Source organism: Ambystoma mexicanum, chromosome 2p (assembly GCF_040938575.1).
Source record: "Ambystoma mexicanum isolate Mex_15411 chromosome 2p, UKY_AmexF1_1, whole genome shotgun sequence".
Classification (NCBI taxonomy): Eukaryota; Metazoa; Chordata; class Amphibia; order Caudata; family Ambystomatidae; genus Ambystoma; species Ambystoma mexicanum.
The window spans coordinates 872,987,759-873,007,906 of record NC_090923.1 but is presented as its reverse complement, the minus strand read 5'-3'; the positions used below and the strand labels follow the sequence as shown (position 1 = coordinate 873,007,906).

At 47.0% G+C, this 20,148-nt stretch overlaps 1 protein-coding gene across 1 annotated transcript in view; it reads right to left on the bottom strand.

Moving 5' to 3' along the window:
• Positions 1 to 20,148, bottom strand: part of WDR62 (WD repeat domain 62) — a 2,486,568-nt gene that overhangs the window by 1,859,557 nt on the left and 606,863 nt on the right. The window contains exons 8-9 of the mRNA XM_069644563.1: positions 19,881 to 20,041; positions 13,788 to 13,977 (exon numbers count right to left, since the gene is read on the bottom strand). Of these exons, the coding sequence (XP_069500664.1) occupies positions 13,788 to 13,977; positions 19,881 to 20,041 (351 nt within the window). The remainder of the gene's footprint in view (positions 1 to 13,787; positions 13,978 to 19,880; positions 20,042 to 20,148) is intronic.

Sequence of the window (20,148 nt, the reverse complement as noted above, 5' to 3'; positions counted from 1 at the left end):
GCCAGCGCAGGTGAGCAGCTACTACCACCAGTACCTTCGTGAATACCCGTGGTGCTGAGGCAATGCTGAAGGGGAGAACCTTGAACTGATAGTGGGTGCCCTCTATCATGAACCTGAGGTACTTTCTGTGTGCTGGCACCATTGAAATATGAAAGTATGCATCTTTCATGTCCAATGTGGCCATGTAATCCCCCGGTTGCAGCAGTGGGAATACCTCCTGCAGGGTTGTAAACCTGAATTTTTAAGGTTTGACAAACTTGTTCACCAGGCGCAGGACTAAAACATGGCGCATGGTGAGATCCTTTTTGGGTACATGGAAGTACACTGAATAAATAACCTGGTTTACCTAGAGAATGGGGACGGCTTCTATGGCGCCCTTTTCCAGCAGAACCTGAACCTCTTCCAGCAGGATGCGCAGGTGTGACAAGTGTCTGCTTCTCAGTGGGTGGTATCGAGGTGGCTGGAAAAACTCGATGCAGTAGCCGTGGACAACAGTTTTTAGCACCCACTGGTCTGATGTAATCCCCACCCAGGCGTGGATGAATGATGACAAGCAACCCCCGACTGGGGAAGCGTGGGAGGTGACCCGAAACCGGCAAGTCACTTTGAGGTGGAGGCCAGGGAGCCTCTAGGAGTAGAGTCCCTGCCTCTACCCTTGCCCCTATGAGGGCCTCTTTGTTGGTATTGGTGGCTACCAGATGAGCCTTGGCCGGAGGACCAGGGGGTATTCCCTGAGCCGCACTGTCCTTGGGGAGAGCGGGCAAATGATTGGCCATGAAAGGACTGGTGTAAGAGCCTCCACGTTGGTGGAAGGGTTTAGCCGTTATCTGGCTAAGCCACTTTAGTGTTTCGTATTCTTTCTTAGCCGTCTCCAGGGCGTCCTCAACAGTCTTCCCAAAAAGGTTTGAGTCCTCCACTAGCTTGTTGATCAGAGGCCTGAGTTTCGGGTTTAAAGCCGGAGTTCTTTAACCAGAGGTCTCTTAAGTAGGTCCCCTGGGCTAGGGTGCGTCCAGCGGTCTCGGAGGAGTCCAGGGTCTTCAATATGTTATGGGTGACTTGGCTGCCTTCAGTCACGACCGCCAGCAGGCGTGATCGGGTGGGCTCTGGAACATCTTGGAGACCATCCTGAAGTAGGCCCCATTTTACATCACTAAATTGCCAGGAAAGTGGTATTATTTGTGATCCTTGTGGAGGAGGCTGCAGAGGCGGTGACATGTTTACCCAGGGAATAAAGCTTTTTACAGGTCTTTATCCGGAAGGGCTTCCGCCGAAGACCGTGGAACCGTCACCCTCTTACTAGTGGTAGTCACTACCAAGAAATCTGGTGAGGCATGACCACTTATGTAGAGTGGGTTGAAAGGTGATGGACGGAATAATTTTTTGACCCAGGAGTTGACTGCCGTGTGAGACGAGGACAGCAAGGAAGGAGCCAGGCGCCTCTTCATAGAGTTCAGTAGGGGGATGGCTTAACTAGTCGGAGCCTTCTCTTTGAGGATATCCTCAACAAAGTCTGAGTCTGGAGCTGCCTCATGTGTTGCAATTTGGCAATGATTGGCTTCTCTTTTGAATAGCATTAAACATCTGGTCGTCAACAGGTGACAAATCCCTCTTTGGAGGAGAAGGGGGATCTAGGAAAATGACATCCGGTTAGGAATATGCGTTGGTGATAGCCAAGGGCCCTGATCCTCTGCCTAATCCTGATCCCAGTCTGGGTCTTGAACAGCCATGTCTTGTACAAAAGGATTAATGTCTTCATAAGCATCCTCCTGTGTTGGGTCCTCTTGAACATCCAAGATAGCTTCCTGGTGTACCTGTGCAGAGATGGGTAATTTCTGCAGTTTGTAAGGAATGGGCAGGAGTCCTCTTCCCTGGGTCTTTTTGGTGTAATGTACCTGTCTGAAAAGTCAATAAACTGGGCCATTTTGTCGATTTATTGCTCAAACCTCTCCCTAGTCCATAGAGAAGAGGCAGAAGGGTCTAGAGGTGGAAAAGGTTGCCCAGGAGGGTGATATTTTCCTAATCAGGCCTTGGAGAGAGGCTGGGGGGCTTCAGAATACTCCTCTCGACAACAGGGGGTGCCGTATGCTCTCTGGCTGCCGAAATGATAACCGCAAGGCTTTTGCAAATTTTTGCCAGTTGCATCGAAGGTTTAGACGCGCCGACGGCGCGGTCGTTGATTCCACCGAGGCCTTAGGTGCTTGTGCGCTCTTGGACGGTGTGTCGACGATGGTATGCTTTTTAGGGTGAACGCCCGTTCCAGAGGGATGCCCAGTCGCACGCTGCGAAAGCGGTTGCGTGCAAGGTGCCGAACCGCGAGGTTCGGAAGGCTGCGTCGAAAATTTCGGCTCCCCTGTTGGCGATGTGCGCTTCTTCAACGATTCCGTTGAAGAGGCCTTGGGGGTTTTGTGTTTTTGTATCCGTGGTGCGTGGGTGCCCTCGTCACCAGGGTGTGATCTCCCCATAACAGAGCCGGTGGCATGTCTGCCGGGGACGGGCATTTGGGTGCCTGCAGGCTCTGCTGAAAAAGTTGATGGCTTCCAACTCGGAGCCATGGCTGCCAACTGATTACTCGTCTGAATCAATGGTGCCAAAGGGGTAAAAGGCTTTCGGCCTGCATAGCGTAGGCCGCCCACTGTTTAGTCCGCCTGTTTTTCAATGTTTTTGGTCTAGAGCGCTTACAGGCCCTGCATGTGCGCTCGTCGTGGTCTCGCGGAAGACACCGATTGCCTTGCATGAGTGCTCGTCGTGGTCCTATCGACGATGGGTGTCCTCGAATGGCAACTTGCCATTACACGACGGGCAAAATTTAAAGGGCTTCCTCTCCATAGCAGAGGGTAGCGGCAGCCAGACCAAGAAGAGAAAAAGAGGGGTAAAGAATAAACCCAGGGCCAAACTCACCCTACTGTAAGAGCCTGGCCGGAGGGCCGAAGCTACGCGGTCGACAGTCGTCGAGCAGTTGGACAGTCGCCGAGCAGTTGTCGTCGTCGGCGGCAGGAACCCATGTGGCAGTCGTCGAGAAGATTAGTCGGGAGACTAGACGACCATAGGTCATGGGGACAAAGTTAGCAATATAAAACATCTTGCGAGCGCTTCATAGACGAACAACTAGGTTGGCGGAAAAAAAAAACAATCTGAGGGACCTCAGCGCATGAGGGATTTTGGGTACACTACATGTCACGTTAGGGATAGTGTTACAGTCACGTCCATGTCGACGTCCCCTTTCAATCTTCGAAAGAAAGATTATGTAACATAGCAAAATGTTTAATTTAAAAAAAAAAAATAGCCAATCTTTGCTACTAGACAATGCACAACATAGTAGGTGGGAGAGTTTCTCCTTCCCAATGAAGCAAAGAAACAAACTTCCAGCCCGGAAACCTTGTGCAGCTTCACTATTAACAAAAGCCTCTGGTCAACACAAGACACTATCGGATATTTGATTAACACCTGAATATCAGATTGTTTATCATCTGATCTAAAGCAAGCAAAAGTATTACCAGTTTGAAGAAAAAAGGCCTGGACCATTCTGATCGTGCCAATTTTCATCCCATTTCTAGACTTTTATATCTGGGACAATAACGCTAATCTGCCGTCAACTCTCTTAGGGGTCAGAAGAACAAGTTACTTACCAACTGTAACGTTCTTTCGACTGGATGTTCGGCCCACGTATTCCTCATCTTTGATAAATCCACTTCCAGCTTGCTGGCCTCGGAAAACTTTCACAGTAGAGGGCGCTGCGCGTTGACGTCCCTCGAGTCGGCGTCCCTCGAATGCCTCCGTAATGGCGCCGACGTCACCATAGGTATAAATAGTCCCGCTCATAGATGGTTAATAACCTTGAAGGTGTGTAGGCTGCAAATAAAAGGGTAGTTTTACTGCGGGGAAGGATGGGAGGGGCGATAAGGAATACGTGGGAGGAACATCCAGTCGAAAGAACGTTACAGTTGGTAAGTAACTTGTTCTTCGAATGGATTGTGTCCTCCCATGTATTCCTCATCTTTGATAGACTCCCAAAGCAGTAATGTTTAGAGAAGGTGGGAGTAAAACAATGTTTCCCTTTCAAGATGCAGAGTGCAACACAGCTTTTTCAAATCTTGTCTCCTGGCTAGAGGAGGAATCAAGACTGTAGAATTCAGTGAAAGTATGTGCGGACGACCATGTGGCAGCCGCACATATGTCTATTTGGAACTCCTCTTTGGAGAGCTGACGAGACTGCGATACCCCTGGTTGAATGAGCCCTGAGGTGTTCAGGGGGCTCTTTTCCTGCCAATTTATAGCACTCTATAATAGTTAATATAATCCATCTTGAGATGGTCCGTTTTGTAATAGGTAACCCTAACTTGTGCACTGCATACCAAACAATTGGTCTGCTTGCCTAATCCTCGCAAGTCTGCTAATGTAAAAACTCAAGGCACGCCTTGGATCCAGCCTGTGCAATCTCTCTTTCTCTTTCCCTGGATGGGGAGGAGGATAAAACTAGGGTAAGGTTATTTTTTGTGTGATGTGAAATTCTGAGACCACCTTTGGAGGAAATTCGGCTTCACTTGGAGAACTAACTACCTTATCTTTGTGAAAGATTGTATGTGGAGGTTTGCAAGACAAAGCTTGAAATTCGCTCACTCTTCTGGAAGAAGTTAACGCCACTAGAAAGACTGTTAAGCATGAGAAACCTTAATGAACAGGAATGAAGGGGTTCGAATGGAGTACCCATTAGAAATTTCAAGACTAGGTTTAGGTCCCACAGTGGAACTTGGAAAGGAGTTGGGGGAAAAACATTAGTTAACCCTTTCAGATATTGAATCACTATTGGCAATTTGAAGTATGAAGGCCCCTCCGCAGTGTGCCTTAAGATTGAGAGCGCTGCGAGGTAACCCCTCATTGTGCCAACTTGAAGACCTGAATTTGCCAAATATATTAAAAAAGATAACACCATCAGTGCACTACATGAAAAGGTTTCAATATTCTTTTCTCTACACCAGCTGCAAAATTTGTTCCAACGGCAGCGGTATAAAGATTTTGTTGCGGGCCTTCTGAATGAAAGCAACACCTCCATTACATCATATGGGAGGTCCCAATCCTTGTATCTCAACCTTTCAGAAACCAGGCGTGAAGTTTGAGGATCCTGATATCCGGATGGAGAACCCGACCTCCCTTCTGCGAGAAGATCCTCGCTTTGCGGAAGACAAATCGGAGGACAGATGGACATGTCTAGAAGATCCGGGTACCACGTTCTCCAGGCCCAATCCGGGGCAATTGGGATCATGGGTTTCCGGAATCTCCTCAACCTCCTGATCATTTGAGGAATGACGGGGACTGGAGGAAACGTGTAAAGAAGCGGAAACTCCCAGTCCACCAGTCCACCACAAGCGCGTCCCCTAGAGCTCCTCTTGAGGGAAATTCCCTTGAGCAATACTGATCGCACTTCCTGTTGATACCGGTGGCAAACAGATCCACTTGAGGGGTTCCCCAAAGGGCGAAGATCTCATGAAGGACTTCCTGAGCTGTTCTGCCTGCCTGTTCTGCCTGCTCAGAGCGTCCGCCGTCAAGTTCTTCTCTCCAGCTAGGTGAACTGTCGATAGAGAGATTCCTTCTCGATTTGCCCACAACCAGAGCTGCATCGCCTCTCTGCACAGTCGCAGTGACCCTCTTTTGTTGAGGTAACGCATGGCCACTGTGTTGTCCGTCATATCAGGACATTCTTTCCCTGTACTGATGGCAGGAAAGCCTTCAGCGCTAGTCTGATCGCTCTCAGCTCTAATAGGTTGATGTGTAGTCTGGACTCCGATGGAGAACGACCGCTGATGGCCAAGTCATTGGTATGGGCTGCCCACCCCACCACCCCGTGAGTGAAGCGTCCGTGACTAATGTTATCTCTGGCCATGGTTGCCAAAACTGTTCTCCTTTCAAGATGTTCTCCCGGCAGGCCCACCACTGAAGGTCTTGAGCCACTCTGTGCGGGACTAATAGGAGATCTGACATCTTTCCTGAGTATTGTGACCACTGGGTCCTTAGCGCTCAAAGGAGATTTCATTCTCAGGTGAGCCTCTGGCACTAGAAAAATGCATGATGCCATGAGGCCGAGCAACCGCAAAAAGTCGAAGGCTGGTAGACGCTGGGCATTTTGAAACTTGATGACCATCTGTAGAATATCCTGAGCTCTCACCTCTGGTGGCAAGGCTTTTCCCAGGGATGTGTCCAGGACTGCTCCAATGAACTGGAGTCTCTGTAATGGCATCATCTGTGACTTCTTTAAGAAGCGGGAGAAGCCCAGTTTGTGGAGGAAGTGGCAAACAATCTAGATGGATCTGAGTTTGTTCTGGGGACGCTGCTCTGATCAACCAGTCGCCCAGGTAGGGGTAGACATGAATCCCTTCCCTCCTTAGACCTGCAGCCACAACCGCCATTAGCTTGGTGAAGACCTTCGGGGCAGAGGTCAGCCCAAATGGAAGGACTCGAAATTGATAATGAGTTGCAAGTGGCAAACCTCAGGTACTTCCTGTGCTTGTGATGGATTGGCACGTGAAAGTAAGCATCCTGAAGGTCTAGAGATACCAACCAGTCCTGAAGCTGGAGGGCCTGAAGGATCTGAGAAAGGGTTATCATCTTGAACTTGTCTTTCCTGAGGAATTTGTTTAATTCTCGCAAGTCCAAGATGGATCTCAATCCTCCGTCCTCCTTCGGTAATAGAAAATAGGGGGAATACCAACCCTTGCTCCTCTCCGCTACAGGTACCGGTTCTATGACACCTTTCTCTAGCAGGTCTGAAATCTCCTGCACAAAGAGTGGGTCTGGAAGCTTCAAAGAGTTGTTCCCTGGTGGATGACTGAGGAGTGTGTAGGAAAGGCAGGCAGTAACCTTGGGCAACTGTTTCCAATGCCCAAGCATCTGACATAATAGCCTGCCATTCTGTCATATGTTGAGTCAACCTGCCTCCTACTGGTGTTTTGGGTGGGGAGACCTCAGAGGGGTTTAGAAGCAGCTAATGCAGAATCTGAGGGTAAAGCAGCAACTGCTGATGCGGGTTTGGTACCTTTGACCCGTCCACCACGGGTGAATCGTCTCTGGCCCCTTTGAGCTGGCTGTCCTCTGCCTTTTCCGAATGTGGAGTAAAAACAAAAGGGCTTCCCCCTCCAGGACGTACCTGTGGGGCGAATTGAAGTTTGACGGATTGCAGCCCCAAGTGATTTTGCTGCCGCCTTTGAGGTTTGCAATTTCTCCAGGCTGTCATCAGCCTTTTTGCCAAATAGAGAGGTGCAGTCAAAGGCCATATTCAGAAGCCTGGCTTGCACATCAGGAGCAAAATCAGACTTCGACAACCACGCAAATCTGCGGATTTTGGTACTCGCCGCCATGGCTCTGCTGATGCTGTCAGCAGAGTCGATTCCTTTTTGGAGGGACTTGCACATTGCATCCTTCCCATCCTTGATGATGTTCAAGAATGCGTCTCGTTCCTCCCCTTCTGGGAGACAGTCAGCCGCTGATGAAGCGCAGTCCCAAAGGGTGTGGCTGAATCTAGCTAGTGTGCAAGTGGCGTTAATAGACTTAAGTGCCATACTGCATGCTGAAAAGACTTTTAGACATGGCATCAAATCTTTTGTCGTCTCTGTCCTGTGGTATAGTGGGGTAAGCTGACTTACTATTTGACGACGTCGCTGCCTGCACTACTAAACTCTCTGGAGTTGGGTGCTTACTTAAATATTCAGGGTCTGAGGCGCACACTCTGTACTTCGCAGAGAGCTTTTTATTTACTGCAGGGATAACTTCAGGTGTCTCCCAAATTGCAGCTATTTTTCTCTGCAATGCAGCATGAAAAGGAACTATAGGGTCTTCTTGAGGCCCTTTATTTAAGATGTCAGTAAGATCATCTTGCTGGAAAGAGGATGCACGTGTTTACCCCATAAATTCCATAATTCTTGCCATAAGGGCTCTGTAAGGCATTTCTGCATGTTCTCCAGGTTCTGGTCTAGCAAATTCTGCCTCTGGAGAGGTATCTATGCCACTGGCATCTTGTAAAGATTCTTGTAGATCTCTCAATCTATTCTCCTCAGAAATGAGTTCCTCTGGAATGGGTTGTATTCTTGTTTGTAACCCAAAGGGTCTCTCATTGTCAGAGTCCTCCACTTCCTCATATATAGAGGATAAAGCTCTGAAATAGTCAGATCTTGGATAAGGGGTAAAACCCATTTCCAGAGAAGCAGCCAAATTGGTGGATACTGCTTGGGGAAAAGTTGTGGTGGTCGATGTAGACGTTATAGGGCTCGACAAACCCGCAAATGGCGTCGAAAAACTCGAAAAGGGCCTCGATGTATTAGAGAGAACCGGAATCCTACTCGGTGCCATCAATATGGTCGATGCCACTCGACGCCTTGGGCGGGACCTTCGATACCTCTGGTGCCGGTGGCGCAGTTGAGATTTGAGGCTTCGAGGACCTATCCTTCATCGGGGTCGATGACACAGATTTGTGCGAAGGTACCTTCGACAATGGCGTCGATGACGCAGCTTTATTTGATTAATTTTTGTATTTACTCGCAGGCTCATGACGCTCTTGAGAGTTTCTGTTTCACCCGGGGTATCACCTCTAGGCATCTCCGAGGGGGTCAATGCTGCATTCTCGAAGACCCCAAGCATTCATTTACGAAATTCCTCCCACTTAGCTGGAGAGCTGCGTTTAGTGAGGCAGGTGACCCTTTCTAGGGAATTTGAGGGAGATCTATGACGCCTCTTAGAGTGTCTCGATCTCGAAGAGTGGTGGGAGCCGCTTCAAGATCTCGATCGGGAATGTTTTTCGATGGTGAGGAGACTAATGTCTCGACTCAGCCGAGGACAATTTTGAAGCGGTAGAAGATTTAACTGCCTTACCTCTTTCTAGCTTCCCCTTACGCTCCTTCAAGGCTTTCGCGTCATAGACATGCAGTCCTCACATTCCGAACACTGGTACTCTGATCCCAGGCACCACAAACCGATCCTGTGAGAATCCGTTAATTACATCTTTTTACCACAATCTCGCAATGTTTTGAAGTCGGATCGTGGCGTCAATGTTTCGGACGAAGATGCCATTGTAGGATATTGAGATTTTCGAAGATTTTCGATGAGTAGAAGAACTGAGCATTGCGTCTCAGAGGCTTACGAAGCGTGGAAAAATGGAACTGAGCAACGAATGCTGCGCAAGACTATTTATACCTATGGTGACGTCAGCGCCGATACAGAGGCCTTCGAAGGACACCGACTCGAGGTACATCGACGCGTAGCCCCCTCTACTGTGAAAAATGTTTGAGGCCAGCAAGCTGGAAGTGGATTTATCAAAGATAAAGAATACGTGGGAGGACACAATCCATATTGCAATATACTTTGTTTTTTCCTTGTACATTTGTACCGGCCACGTGTTCATTATGCCCAGGTTCTACTCTCTGTAACCCTTGAGCGATCCTCCATATTGCTGTAACTAAGACATTTTCTTGGAACAGCCCCTCGATGCCCGTGGGTTGTAGTGCGCTTTACAAATACAAAAAGTACAACAATAAAAATATGAGGCGGACAACTTGGTAAAGGTTTTTTTATAAGATGCCATTTTATTAACTCAAAAAATAAACGCCTCATTATCCCTACACGGACAAGGATTTCCCCGGCTATCAAAATAAACTAAAGGAAACACTAACAAAAGGAATCGGTCCCTTACACAACAAACTTAACAAGGTAATGTATGGCAAGTCAAATAGAACAAAAATAACAGTTCTGTTAAAAACCTGATGACTTTCTCCTTGTAACCTGGGTGAGTTCCCTTTCCCCAGATTCAAACAGGATGTTCAATCAATAGTTCAAAATAGGAAAAATCTATTTTGCAACAAAGTTCTACTAATGTTCGTCATGCTTCAACAAGTCTGACTTGGCCAACAATAAAAATGCTCAACACGTGTTTCTCTCTCCACTTGTGGCAGAGTTCAACACAAATTCTTTTCAGAAAACATGTATACTTCCACAGTTAGTCTGTATCAACAAAAGTGCTCTAATCATGATGGTTCCACAACAGTTCACAATATACTTTAGTGGTTTTGCCATGTTTTCTTCACAATCTTTAACCACAACACAGTACTACCACAACTTCTACATGGTCCACTCACCTGCCAGGTCTACTATTACAAAGTCCCTTGTCCTGGTATACGCACTTTCGAGGGCTCAATGAAACTCCAGGTGGTAAAGTGTTACTTAAAAAAATAAGCAAAGTCTTGATTTTCCACATCAGTTTTGACTACTACTTCTGGGAAGACATGCAACACATTGGTGCTGTTTGTTCCACACTTATGATTGCCATATGCAATGCAGGTTATGCTCCCCTCCTCCTGAATACCTTTTATCAGAAGGGCAGCTTTCTTGACACTTGTTTTCCCACTCATATATCAACAAAGTGCTGATAATGGCTGTTTCTCCCACTTGCTCTTCTTTAGCGTAGACAATGCTTGCTTAGGTCAATTCCAACTATTGCTTCTTTCACAGTCTGGCAATAGGATTTGTAAACAACTTGATTCTTAAATGAACTATTGGCTTTGGCAATGTTGCTTCTTATTAACTTGTTTTGATATCGCCCTTCTTGACTTGGGCAATTACTCCAACCTTTATAAGTACAATGATATCTTTGTCTGTTCCCAAAGTTCTTTTTATTCTGCCACTTTAGCTTCTTAGTATGAGTTTGGTATTCAAAGTAATTATTATTCTGCCACTTCGCTTTCATTACATCAGTTCGGTAGTCAAAATGATTAAACCGGGCCAGCAGGCTGAAACTGAGCGTTCTGGGGTCACACAACAACAGTGAACTCACCGGTAACCGCATGCATGTCCACTCGCTCCACTGGCTCCTGGTCTTCCACTTCCTCTGCTTTCTTTCGGCCCGGCACACTGCTTTGATCTGCTTCCCACGGTCGACGCCAATAAGGAAAGAAGCGCTCCTCGTTCCTGGGCTTCTTCGATGCTCGCCTGCCACCGGAGCCCAATTTAGCAGGTGGTAGGCTTTGCAACTTCATGCTTCCCACCCCGCATCCTCTGCATTCACAGTCTTTGAAAGTAGAGACGCTCTCAGGACCAGCATCCATTCGGCAAACAATGGTGGCTCCATCGTCTCTGCTCTCCTTCAACTGCAACGTGGAGTTACTGCAGTCACGCCGCCTCCCCCTATTGCTCTCCATGGCCTGAACCTGAGGAGATCTTTTATACCTGCAAGTCTGCCTCAGGTGTGGGTCATTAGTAACATTAGACTGCAACTTGCAGTGTAGTGCCTCTACATCCTCTTCTTCGTCCTTGTACTTTGGGCATTTTGGGACTTGAAGTCCCCAATGTTCCAATTACTACTTTTAATGGGAATGTTGTTTCCAAATTTACCAACTTCATTTCTATCCTTAATTACATCTTCTAAAGAAGTAGTATAAGGACTTAATGAGTGGTTCTGCTTTACAGGAGATTTAGAGTTTTCAGAACCTATGGTGTTAATGTTTTGAGATTTGCATTTCACATTCCCCATTCCCCTATTGATCAAAGGTGCCTTCACCATCATAAATGTGGGTGACTTTGATGGGGGAGGAGGGGTACTCCCAATAAATGATTATAACAGTTTTCACTAGCGTCAAAATAATTAGCTTTGGGAAAGAAGACCTCCCTCCAATAGCAAGCCATGACATATTTTGGCATCACTGATATTTCTTCCTCTGAGGAAGACAAAACACTCTGTCTCTCCCAACGGAATCCTCCTGCTCCCCTGGGGCACTTCTCCTCTCAGGGGATCCTCCTGGCTTATACCACCGCTAGGGTCAGGATCAGGTAGCGGACTGCCTTCCCCTGGCCTCCTGGGAGGAGACTTAGTTAGGGCCTCTGTGAGGACTCCGCATGATTCATCACACCTCCTAACTCATCCATCATGTAGAAGCTGCCGAAGGTTTGGATGCTAAACAAACAAACTCTCGTCCCTGTATCGGCACAAAATCTGTCCTGCTTCGGAACACAATCTGTGGCAGTCTCAATGATTGACATCAGAATTCTGGTGGAAGGTGCCAATGTCAAAGTGCTGGTGCTTTTAGATCTTTTGTCCATCTTTGACACTCATCCATTTCAATCCATCCTCAGAGGATGACCTGGGGGTCTTGGCTTCTTGGAGTCTTGCAGACATGGACCATAGATTTCTCTCCTGCCGTTTAATCTGTACCTGCAGCTGCTTGCTAAGCTGCTTCATGCGTGCATGATGAAAGCTGCGTCATTCTTTCAGCGTACAATTTTTAACCTACACAGAGGATACCCAAATCCTACTACATTACTACACCTAAATGTAATGTCTACGACTACTAACATTTAGTTTTCCTTGGGGATGCCTGCTGTCCATTCCTGGATGGATAGTAACTAACTTAAATTTCAAAAAGATCATTCTTTCTAGCATTCCTCCAGGCTGTATATGGAATCCCAGTTCATGGCCTTCCAATCTTAGGTGTCACTCATCCCCCTGTCACTAAAGTACACGATTCGAAAGTTAGTAGTGAGAGCCAATTATCTCTACTGCCACAAAAGAAGTGTGAAGAACAAGCTTTAACCAACTTCAGCAATTACAGCTTTTTCTTTTAGCCATCAAGTCCAACTAGTTTGAGTGTTTTTCTCCTGCACATTTGACTTCTGCAATTCTATGTACTTTGGCTAACCAATAAACTGAATTCAAAAACCTCCAAAAGTACAGAATGCTGTGGCTAGGACTTCTGCATTGGCTAGGTTTTGGGCACAGCTCTCCTGCATTTAACCCACTGTACAGGCTCCATATCACCAAACATATAAAGTTCAAAACACCATGAAAAAGGCTCATTGTCAAGGAATATGAAATAACCATGCGCTTAACTAACCATCTCTTATCTCGAAGTCGCACTTCTCTGTTTGGGGCAAACATGCCTTTTCGGCTGAAGATAAAATGGTCTCCCCCACCACGTAGACATGAAAATAACCATTACAACATCTTACAAACTGCTTAGCATGACTTTGACCTATCCAAATAGTTTGACCGGTTAACTAACTTGCCCTACTGGGTGTACGCTGCACTTTAGAGGTATTTCAAAATAATCTAGTTGGACCCTACTATAAGATTAACTAGGTTTACGAGATGGCCATTTTTGTATTCCCTTTCGAAAGAGTACCAGCCAGTCTCTATCCGCTATAACATAGCGGATTTCTCTATAGCAATCTGATATTCCAGTGCAAACCATCCAGACATTACAGACTGCCACATAAATGCAGACCCTTCAGACTTGTTGGGCTTTAATGCCTGCATTGTTGATTTATCACAACCCCCATCTCTTAGGTACGACGTCCTTTCGTCGCAGGATGTTTTACCACTAATTTTTTTCCAAAAACCCATCAATTTTTTTTATAAAATTGGGGGATTGGGGTGGACCCTCCCCCAAAAAATAAAAAAATAAAATGTGATTTTTGCAGTAAAAAACCCTGCGATGAAATGACATGGAAACATCCCTTTATAATGTCTATAAATATCCATACATATTTACAAACAATTAAAAACTTAAAGGAACTTTAAAAAATATGTGAAAAACAAAAACCAATTCAAATGTGATTTTAACGGTTTACTGTTTACATAGGGTTGGGTACTTCTTGAAGCAGCATTGATGCAAGTAAGTAGCACAGTGTTTAAAAACTTCAATTAAAATTTGCCAATTACATAACATGGTATTTCAATCAACATAAATTTGGCTAGGACATCGTACAACTAAGGCAAACTATACAAACATTGTAAAAGGTTACCAGAAAACACTCACCTCAACATTCCAAATGTAAGAACTGTGATAGAGGGCTGAAAAAACTTTCCCCACTCTTTTTATTTCTTTGACATCCCAAATATACAAGCTATGATCATTATAAACACAAGAAATCCACTGACTCAATGGGTCAAATGCCATGGCAATAGTGTCAGGATACACAGAGTCCATCCTCTTTGTAAAAAGAACACTAGGAAAAACATTTTCTTGTTAGTACTTTAAATATTTAATTAACTGACAAAGCACAAATAAAAACAATTAAAAAATATTCATGCCATTTGCAATATTTATTCAAAAGTAAAATATGCATTTAATGTGTTAATAGTAAGACACAATGATTCTATGACGAGACTGGAGGCAAGCATTATGCTTTTCTCTTTTATTGCTACTTCCCATAGCAGCCAAATTTCAAAACTCAACTTCAAAACACAAAACCTTTTTCTTTTTTGCCAAACAATAGAACAAAAATAGAAAGAAAACAGTCCACACTACTGCAACTTGTTACTACAAATCGCCACAAGTCCTCAAGGTCCCTGTAGTCTTGTCCTCCACCACTACACCAATCCACGGTCAGCCCAGTCCATGCCTCACATCCTGTCCAAACTCCTTCCTGAGCAGATAAGTCATGTATTTGAATGCTCTAACAGTTTGTGTGTTTTACATGAGGATTTGGGAAAGGTTAGAGTATGTTGGTGGTATGAGCGCGAGATCGTAGAATGGGGCATCAGTCCCCTGGGTTGTCACTGTTTAGCTTACCTCGTTTGCCTTATTAAAAGTTGTATTGCGCTCAGAGTGCTGCGCGAAGCAGGCTAAGCGATCGGAGCAGGGAGAGCAGCGGGACCGCGAGTCATCTTGGATGACCGGCGCTCCCCCCGCATTGTTTTCTGTTCGTAGGGCCGGTAATGTAGTGGCGGCCCGCACGTAGCTTCTGAGTAAAGCACCCGCGACTTGTGGCGCGTCACATGATCGGCGCGTCATCGTGCATGTGCAATTTGGTTTATGTCAAGCGAATTTCGGCGCCGTTAAGTTTAAGTGTTCTGTCCACAAAGCCTCCGATTTTTCATATTTGCAGCCAGCCCCTCACCCTGACTGCCCTCTGCAAGGCAGTGGCACTGTAGCACATTGAGAGAAAAAAAAAAATCAAATACTGATACAGAGAAATGGAGGAAGCCAGTTCTACTCCTGAATACAGTGAGGAGGAGTGGGACACTGACAGGGACCTGTTCCTCAGTTTCAAGAGGGTCCTGGGAGATTCGCTGGCCGTGGCGGTATCTCAAGGTGTCAGACCCATCCAAGAGCACCTAGAGGTGCTGGAATCCCTCCTCACAACGACAGTCCCTACACGAAAGGTGAGAGAGGTCAGCCCAGGAGAGGGCACGTCTAAAGGCCCGCCTGAGAAGCGGGCGGCTGCGCGAAAGAGGGTGGACAAGACCCGGAAGAGGCCCCACTCTTACCCCTTCCTCCCCCCCGGGTCACACATCAGGGGGGCAGCTGAAGCCCTAGGAGGTTGCCGACCCGTTGGACAAGCTGAAGGTGGCTTTCTTGGGGTAGACGGCAGTGTCAAACCTCGGACCCCTTACCCCAGGGGTGCTAAATACAGGGGCTGTCGAAGAAGGCGGAGAATCCTCGCAGGATGAAGAGGCCGAGAAAGGTCTCGGGGAGGACGACAAGGTGGACAACGAGTGCAAAATGTCTCAGGACGCGGAAGATGCGGAGGATGTTGATGACATGTTCGACCCGGACAGGATAAGACATCCAAGGTCCTCAGAATGGCTACCTTTCCTCAGAGTAGCCCAATACCTGGCCGCTAGAATTCGCAAACCCCTGGAGAGGGAGTTACGCTTCCACATGAGGGCTGAGTGCCCAAGGCCTGATCTCCCGAGTGAGGTTATGGAGACACCAGAGATAGATGCTAAAATGGTCACTTTTGTGACAAAGGCTACGAAAGATGTGAGACGAGGTGTCGATCACGCCTGGGAGTCCTGTCAGGACAAGGTGTTGGATATGGCAGGTCCCTTGGCGAAGATCATGGACCTGGCCGAGAAGGCCAGGGACACAGGAGTACCAGTGGACCCAGGTACGCTCACCAGCTGGGCACAGAGGGCGGTCTGTTTCCTAATAAACGCCAGATGTGCGCTTTCAGCGGAGAGGCGACAGAGTTTGTTGTTGAAGATTGACAACAAGCTGGGGGACCTTGCCAATTACAAGGCAGGCCAAGCAGCTAAAGGGCTGTTTGGCGAGGCATTTGTTAAAGAGATGTCCCGCTTCGTGGGGACATACACAGTGCTGGAGAAAGCACAATCCTCCATTTGCAAGATCTTTCCGGGGCGAGTTTTCGCCGGTACCGGTCGCCACAGGGGCCGTGCGGCCGTTCGCTCCTTCACAAGATGACCTCAAGGACCCAGGACGCAGTACTGGGAGAATAGGCAGCACAACGGCTTCTTCCCCGCCAGAGGGAGAAGTTTTCGTGGGAGAAGAGGCAGGGGCAATTTCCGACATCAGAGTCCTGCCGGAGGTAAGCGCACCCAGCGAAGGCTACCCAAGAGTAGGGGGCGCACAGCGATTGTATAGACGGGTGGCGCACAATATCAGACGATGCTTGGGTTTTGCAAACAGTAGTGGGGCTGCGATTAGAGTTTGAGTATTCCTTCTCGAGAAGGAGCTTTGCGCGCTAGCAGAAAAAGGGGCGATAGGTGTCCAGACGAGAGTGCCGGGTTTTACAGCAATATGTTCCTGGTGCACAGGAAGGGGAAGTCAAGGCCGGTGATCCATTTGAAAGAGTTAAACGGGTGGCTGGTTTACAGGCATTTCAAGATGGAGGGTATCCATCTTTTGAGGCATTTGCTCCGCAAGGGAGACTGGCTGGTGAGACTGGATTTGAAGGACGCCTACCTTACCATCCCGATAGAGCAAGGGTTCAGGGATTATCTCAGATTCTTCTGGAAGAAGCAAAGCTGGCACTTTGCGTGTCTCCCTTTCGGGCTAGCCTCAGCACCCTGGGCTTTCACGAAAGTGATGAAGCCAGTAGCAAAAGCCATCAGGAGCAGAGATATCAGGATTATTATTAACTTAGACGATATCTTGATACTGGCCCGAGCAAATGGGTCCTGAAGTAGCAGGTGATCTGGGTCAGCAGCCTGCTGTCTTCCCTAGGATTCCTTATCAATCGGGAGAAATCGCAGGATGGAGTTCCTGGGATTTGTTGTGGATACCAGAAAGGCCACCTTAGAGTTGCCCCAGCAGAAAATGAGAAGCATAAAAAAGGAGCTGAGGATAGCAATGGAGAAGTCAGTCATTTTGTTGCAGAGTTTGGCTCGTATAGTAGGGCTCCTAGCATCGTCTATACAGGCAATTTTTCCGGGGCCTCTGCACTACAGAGCGCTCCAGAGGTTGAAGATCAAGCACCTGCGAGGGGGTGTAAGGTATCACCAGCTAGTGCCTCTGGACGAAGAAGGGAGAGTAGAATTGCAGTGGTGGCTTCAGAATATGGAGGCCTGGAATGGCAGGGCCATCTTCAGGGATGTGCCGGAGATGGTCAGAGTCGGATGCAAGCAGAGCAGGCTGGGGCGCCAGGTGCGGTCAGATGCAGACAGGTCGTCGCTGGTCAGAAGAAGAGTTAAGGCTACATATAAATTGTCTGGAATTATTGGCAGGTTCGTTTGCAGGGTGTGCATTTGAAAAAGACAGGGTAAATTGTTGCATTCTACTGAGAATGGACAATATATCAGCAGCGCGCTATATAAACAAGTTGTGGGGGGTACAAAGTCCAGGATGTTAGCGGAGATAGCAAAGGACTTCTGGCATTAGTGCAAGCAGAAGAGATTAGTGATAGCGGCAGAGTATCTCCCAGGAGTTCAGAACACGATTGCTGACTGGAACTCCAGATATCTAATAGATTCCAGCGACTGGAGGTTGCACAGGAGAGTGTTCGAGCAGTTGCAGGGACTGTGGGGTCCGATAGAGATGGATCGGTTTGCCTCCAGATTGAACGCGCAGGTGTCGAAGTTTTACAGCTGGAGGCTAGACCACGATGCTTTAGGGACGGATGCGTTCCTGCACAATTGGAGGGGTGCCCTGCATTATGCATTTCCCCCTTTCATAATGATAATGAGGACCCTGGCGAAGGTACGTCGAGAGCGGGCGGAGGTGGTTATAGTTACGCTGCTCTGAAGTCTCAAGCGTGGTTTCCAACTCTGATGGAACTTTCTTTGGATTTTCTGAAGCTAGTTCCATGGGAGGCGGACCTGCTTTGCGACCCGTTGGGTCTTAGTTCAGGCGGGAACTCTGCATCTGTTAGCCTGCAGGATTTCAGGAGACTACGGGATTTGCCAGGCCTTTAGAGGGAGACTGCAGATTGTATCAGGGATTCCTGGGCCCCCCTACCCTCAGGAGCTATGACGCCGTTTGGGATAAATGGGCAGGATGGTGCGGACAGCAATGTATTCATCCTGTTTCGGCATCTGTAGTACATGTACTCAATTTTCTAGCTGAGATGTCAGCGAGTGGAAAAGCTTTCCGTACGCTTGGAGTGTATAGGTCGGCAATATCTGCGGGACACAAGAGGTACGAGGGTCGGCCTATTGGAGAACATCCAGCAGTGGTTAGACTTTCGAGAGGTGTGAAGATGCGGAAGACGCCAGTTCCCAGATATTACGATGTGGGATGTCGAAAAGGTTTTCCGACTCTTTAAGCAGTGGCCAGACAACAATAGTTTGTCAGTTAAGCAGCTATGTTATTGTGTTTAGTGTCATGCAGACAGGTATCGGATGTGAAAGCCTTGGAAGTAGACAGGAGGATCTTCTATCCGGAGGGTGTAGCGTTTCAGATCGCGCAGAGAACTAAGTGCGCTTCTACAGTTATGTCATATCCATACTTTCCAGATGAGCCCAAATTGTGTTTGGCGTGTTGCATTAAAGAGTATGAGAGAGTGACCGAGAGTGTGAGACCAGCTGGTGTGCGGCAGTTACTGATTGCGCGCAGGAGGCCTTTGCATGCCGTAGCTACAGCCACCATATCTAGGTGGGTTCGGGAAGTCATGTGCTGTGCGGGCATTGCCTTAGATATGTTTGGAGCGCATTCATTGAGAGGAGCTATGGCTTCCAGAGCTTTTGCGGCAGGAGTGTCTTTGCATGATATTTTAAAAGCAGCAGATTGGTCTTCAAATCTATGTTTAAAACTTTTTATTTCAAACCAGTAGATTCTTTGGCTAAAATGGTGTTGGAAAACTTTGAACAAGCATAATGATCGCCTCCAGTCTTGTCATAGAATGAAGATTACCAAGGCGGCTAGCGCAGGTAGTCTTGATTCTATTAAAGACACGGAGGCGAGCATTATTCCCACCCTTGTACGCAGGGAAGGAATGGATGAGGATGTAAGGTAGTAATCCTGATGGTAAAGTTGATCATTTAAATGAAGTGATGGGTGTTTTGAATTATCTGTTTAGCTATCTTGTTTTTGTCTCGTAACTGGAGACCACGTACTCCCGCCCTAATGATGTATTTTCTGAATTGGTTCTAGGGTAGGAGGCCAAGAACAGCTGAATAAGGAGGCGCATCTAAGAGAAGGAGGACACGTGGAATTGTTCGGAAAGGGGTACAGTTGTTGCCAGTTCCGGTTTATGTTAAAGGAATTCGCAGTTTATGGTTGTCAAATCATCAAAGAAAGAGGAAGGAGTTTGGACAGGATGTGAGGCATGGACTGTGCTGACCGTGGATTGGTGTGGTGGAGGTCAAGACTACAGGGACTTTGAGGACTTGTGGGGATTTGTAGTCCCAAGTTGCAGTAGTCTTGTGGACTGTTGTCCTTCTATTTTTGTTCCATTGTTTGGCAAAAAGAGAAAAATGTTTTGAGTTTTGAAGTTCAGAGTTTTGAAATTTGGCTGCTATGAGATGTAGCAATAAAAGAACAGCATAATGCTAGCATCCGTGTCTTTAATAGAATCAAGACTACCTGCGCTAGCCGCCTTGGTAATCTTCATTAAGAAGCAGATGGGCAGCTAGGAAGTCCAACTAATAGAATTTGGTAAAACATACAAGACCTAGGTCTTCCACAAGTAGTTAGCAATAAATGGTTCTTTATTCTTAAATGACGCACCTTGGCTCCAGTCCTTTTGCAACATCAGTGCCTAGGGAGTGAGGTTTTGGCAAGTTTGTGATATGCTGCAGATTCATAGAATTAAATATCCTCACAGTTCCATCCATGCAGCCACAAAATATATAATCATCACTCATGCAAAGAGAATGGGATGGAGAAATCTTGAAGAAAAAAAAGTAGATATTAGTTGACATTAAATTACCACGGGACTTGTGTGTTTAATTGGTCAAAGCAATTATAGGTCTATTTTATTTAATGTGAACATAGT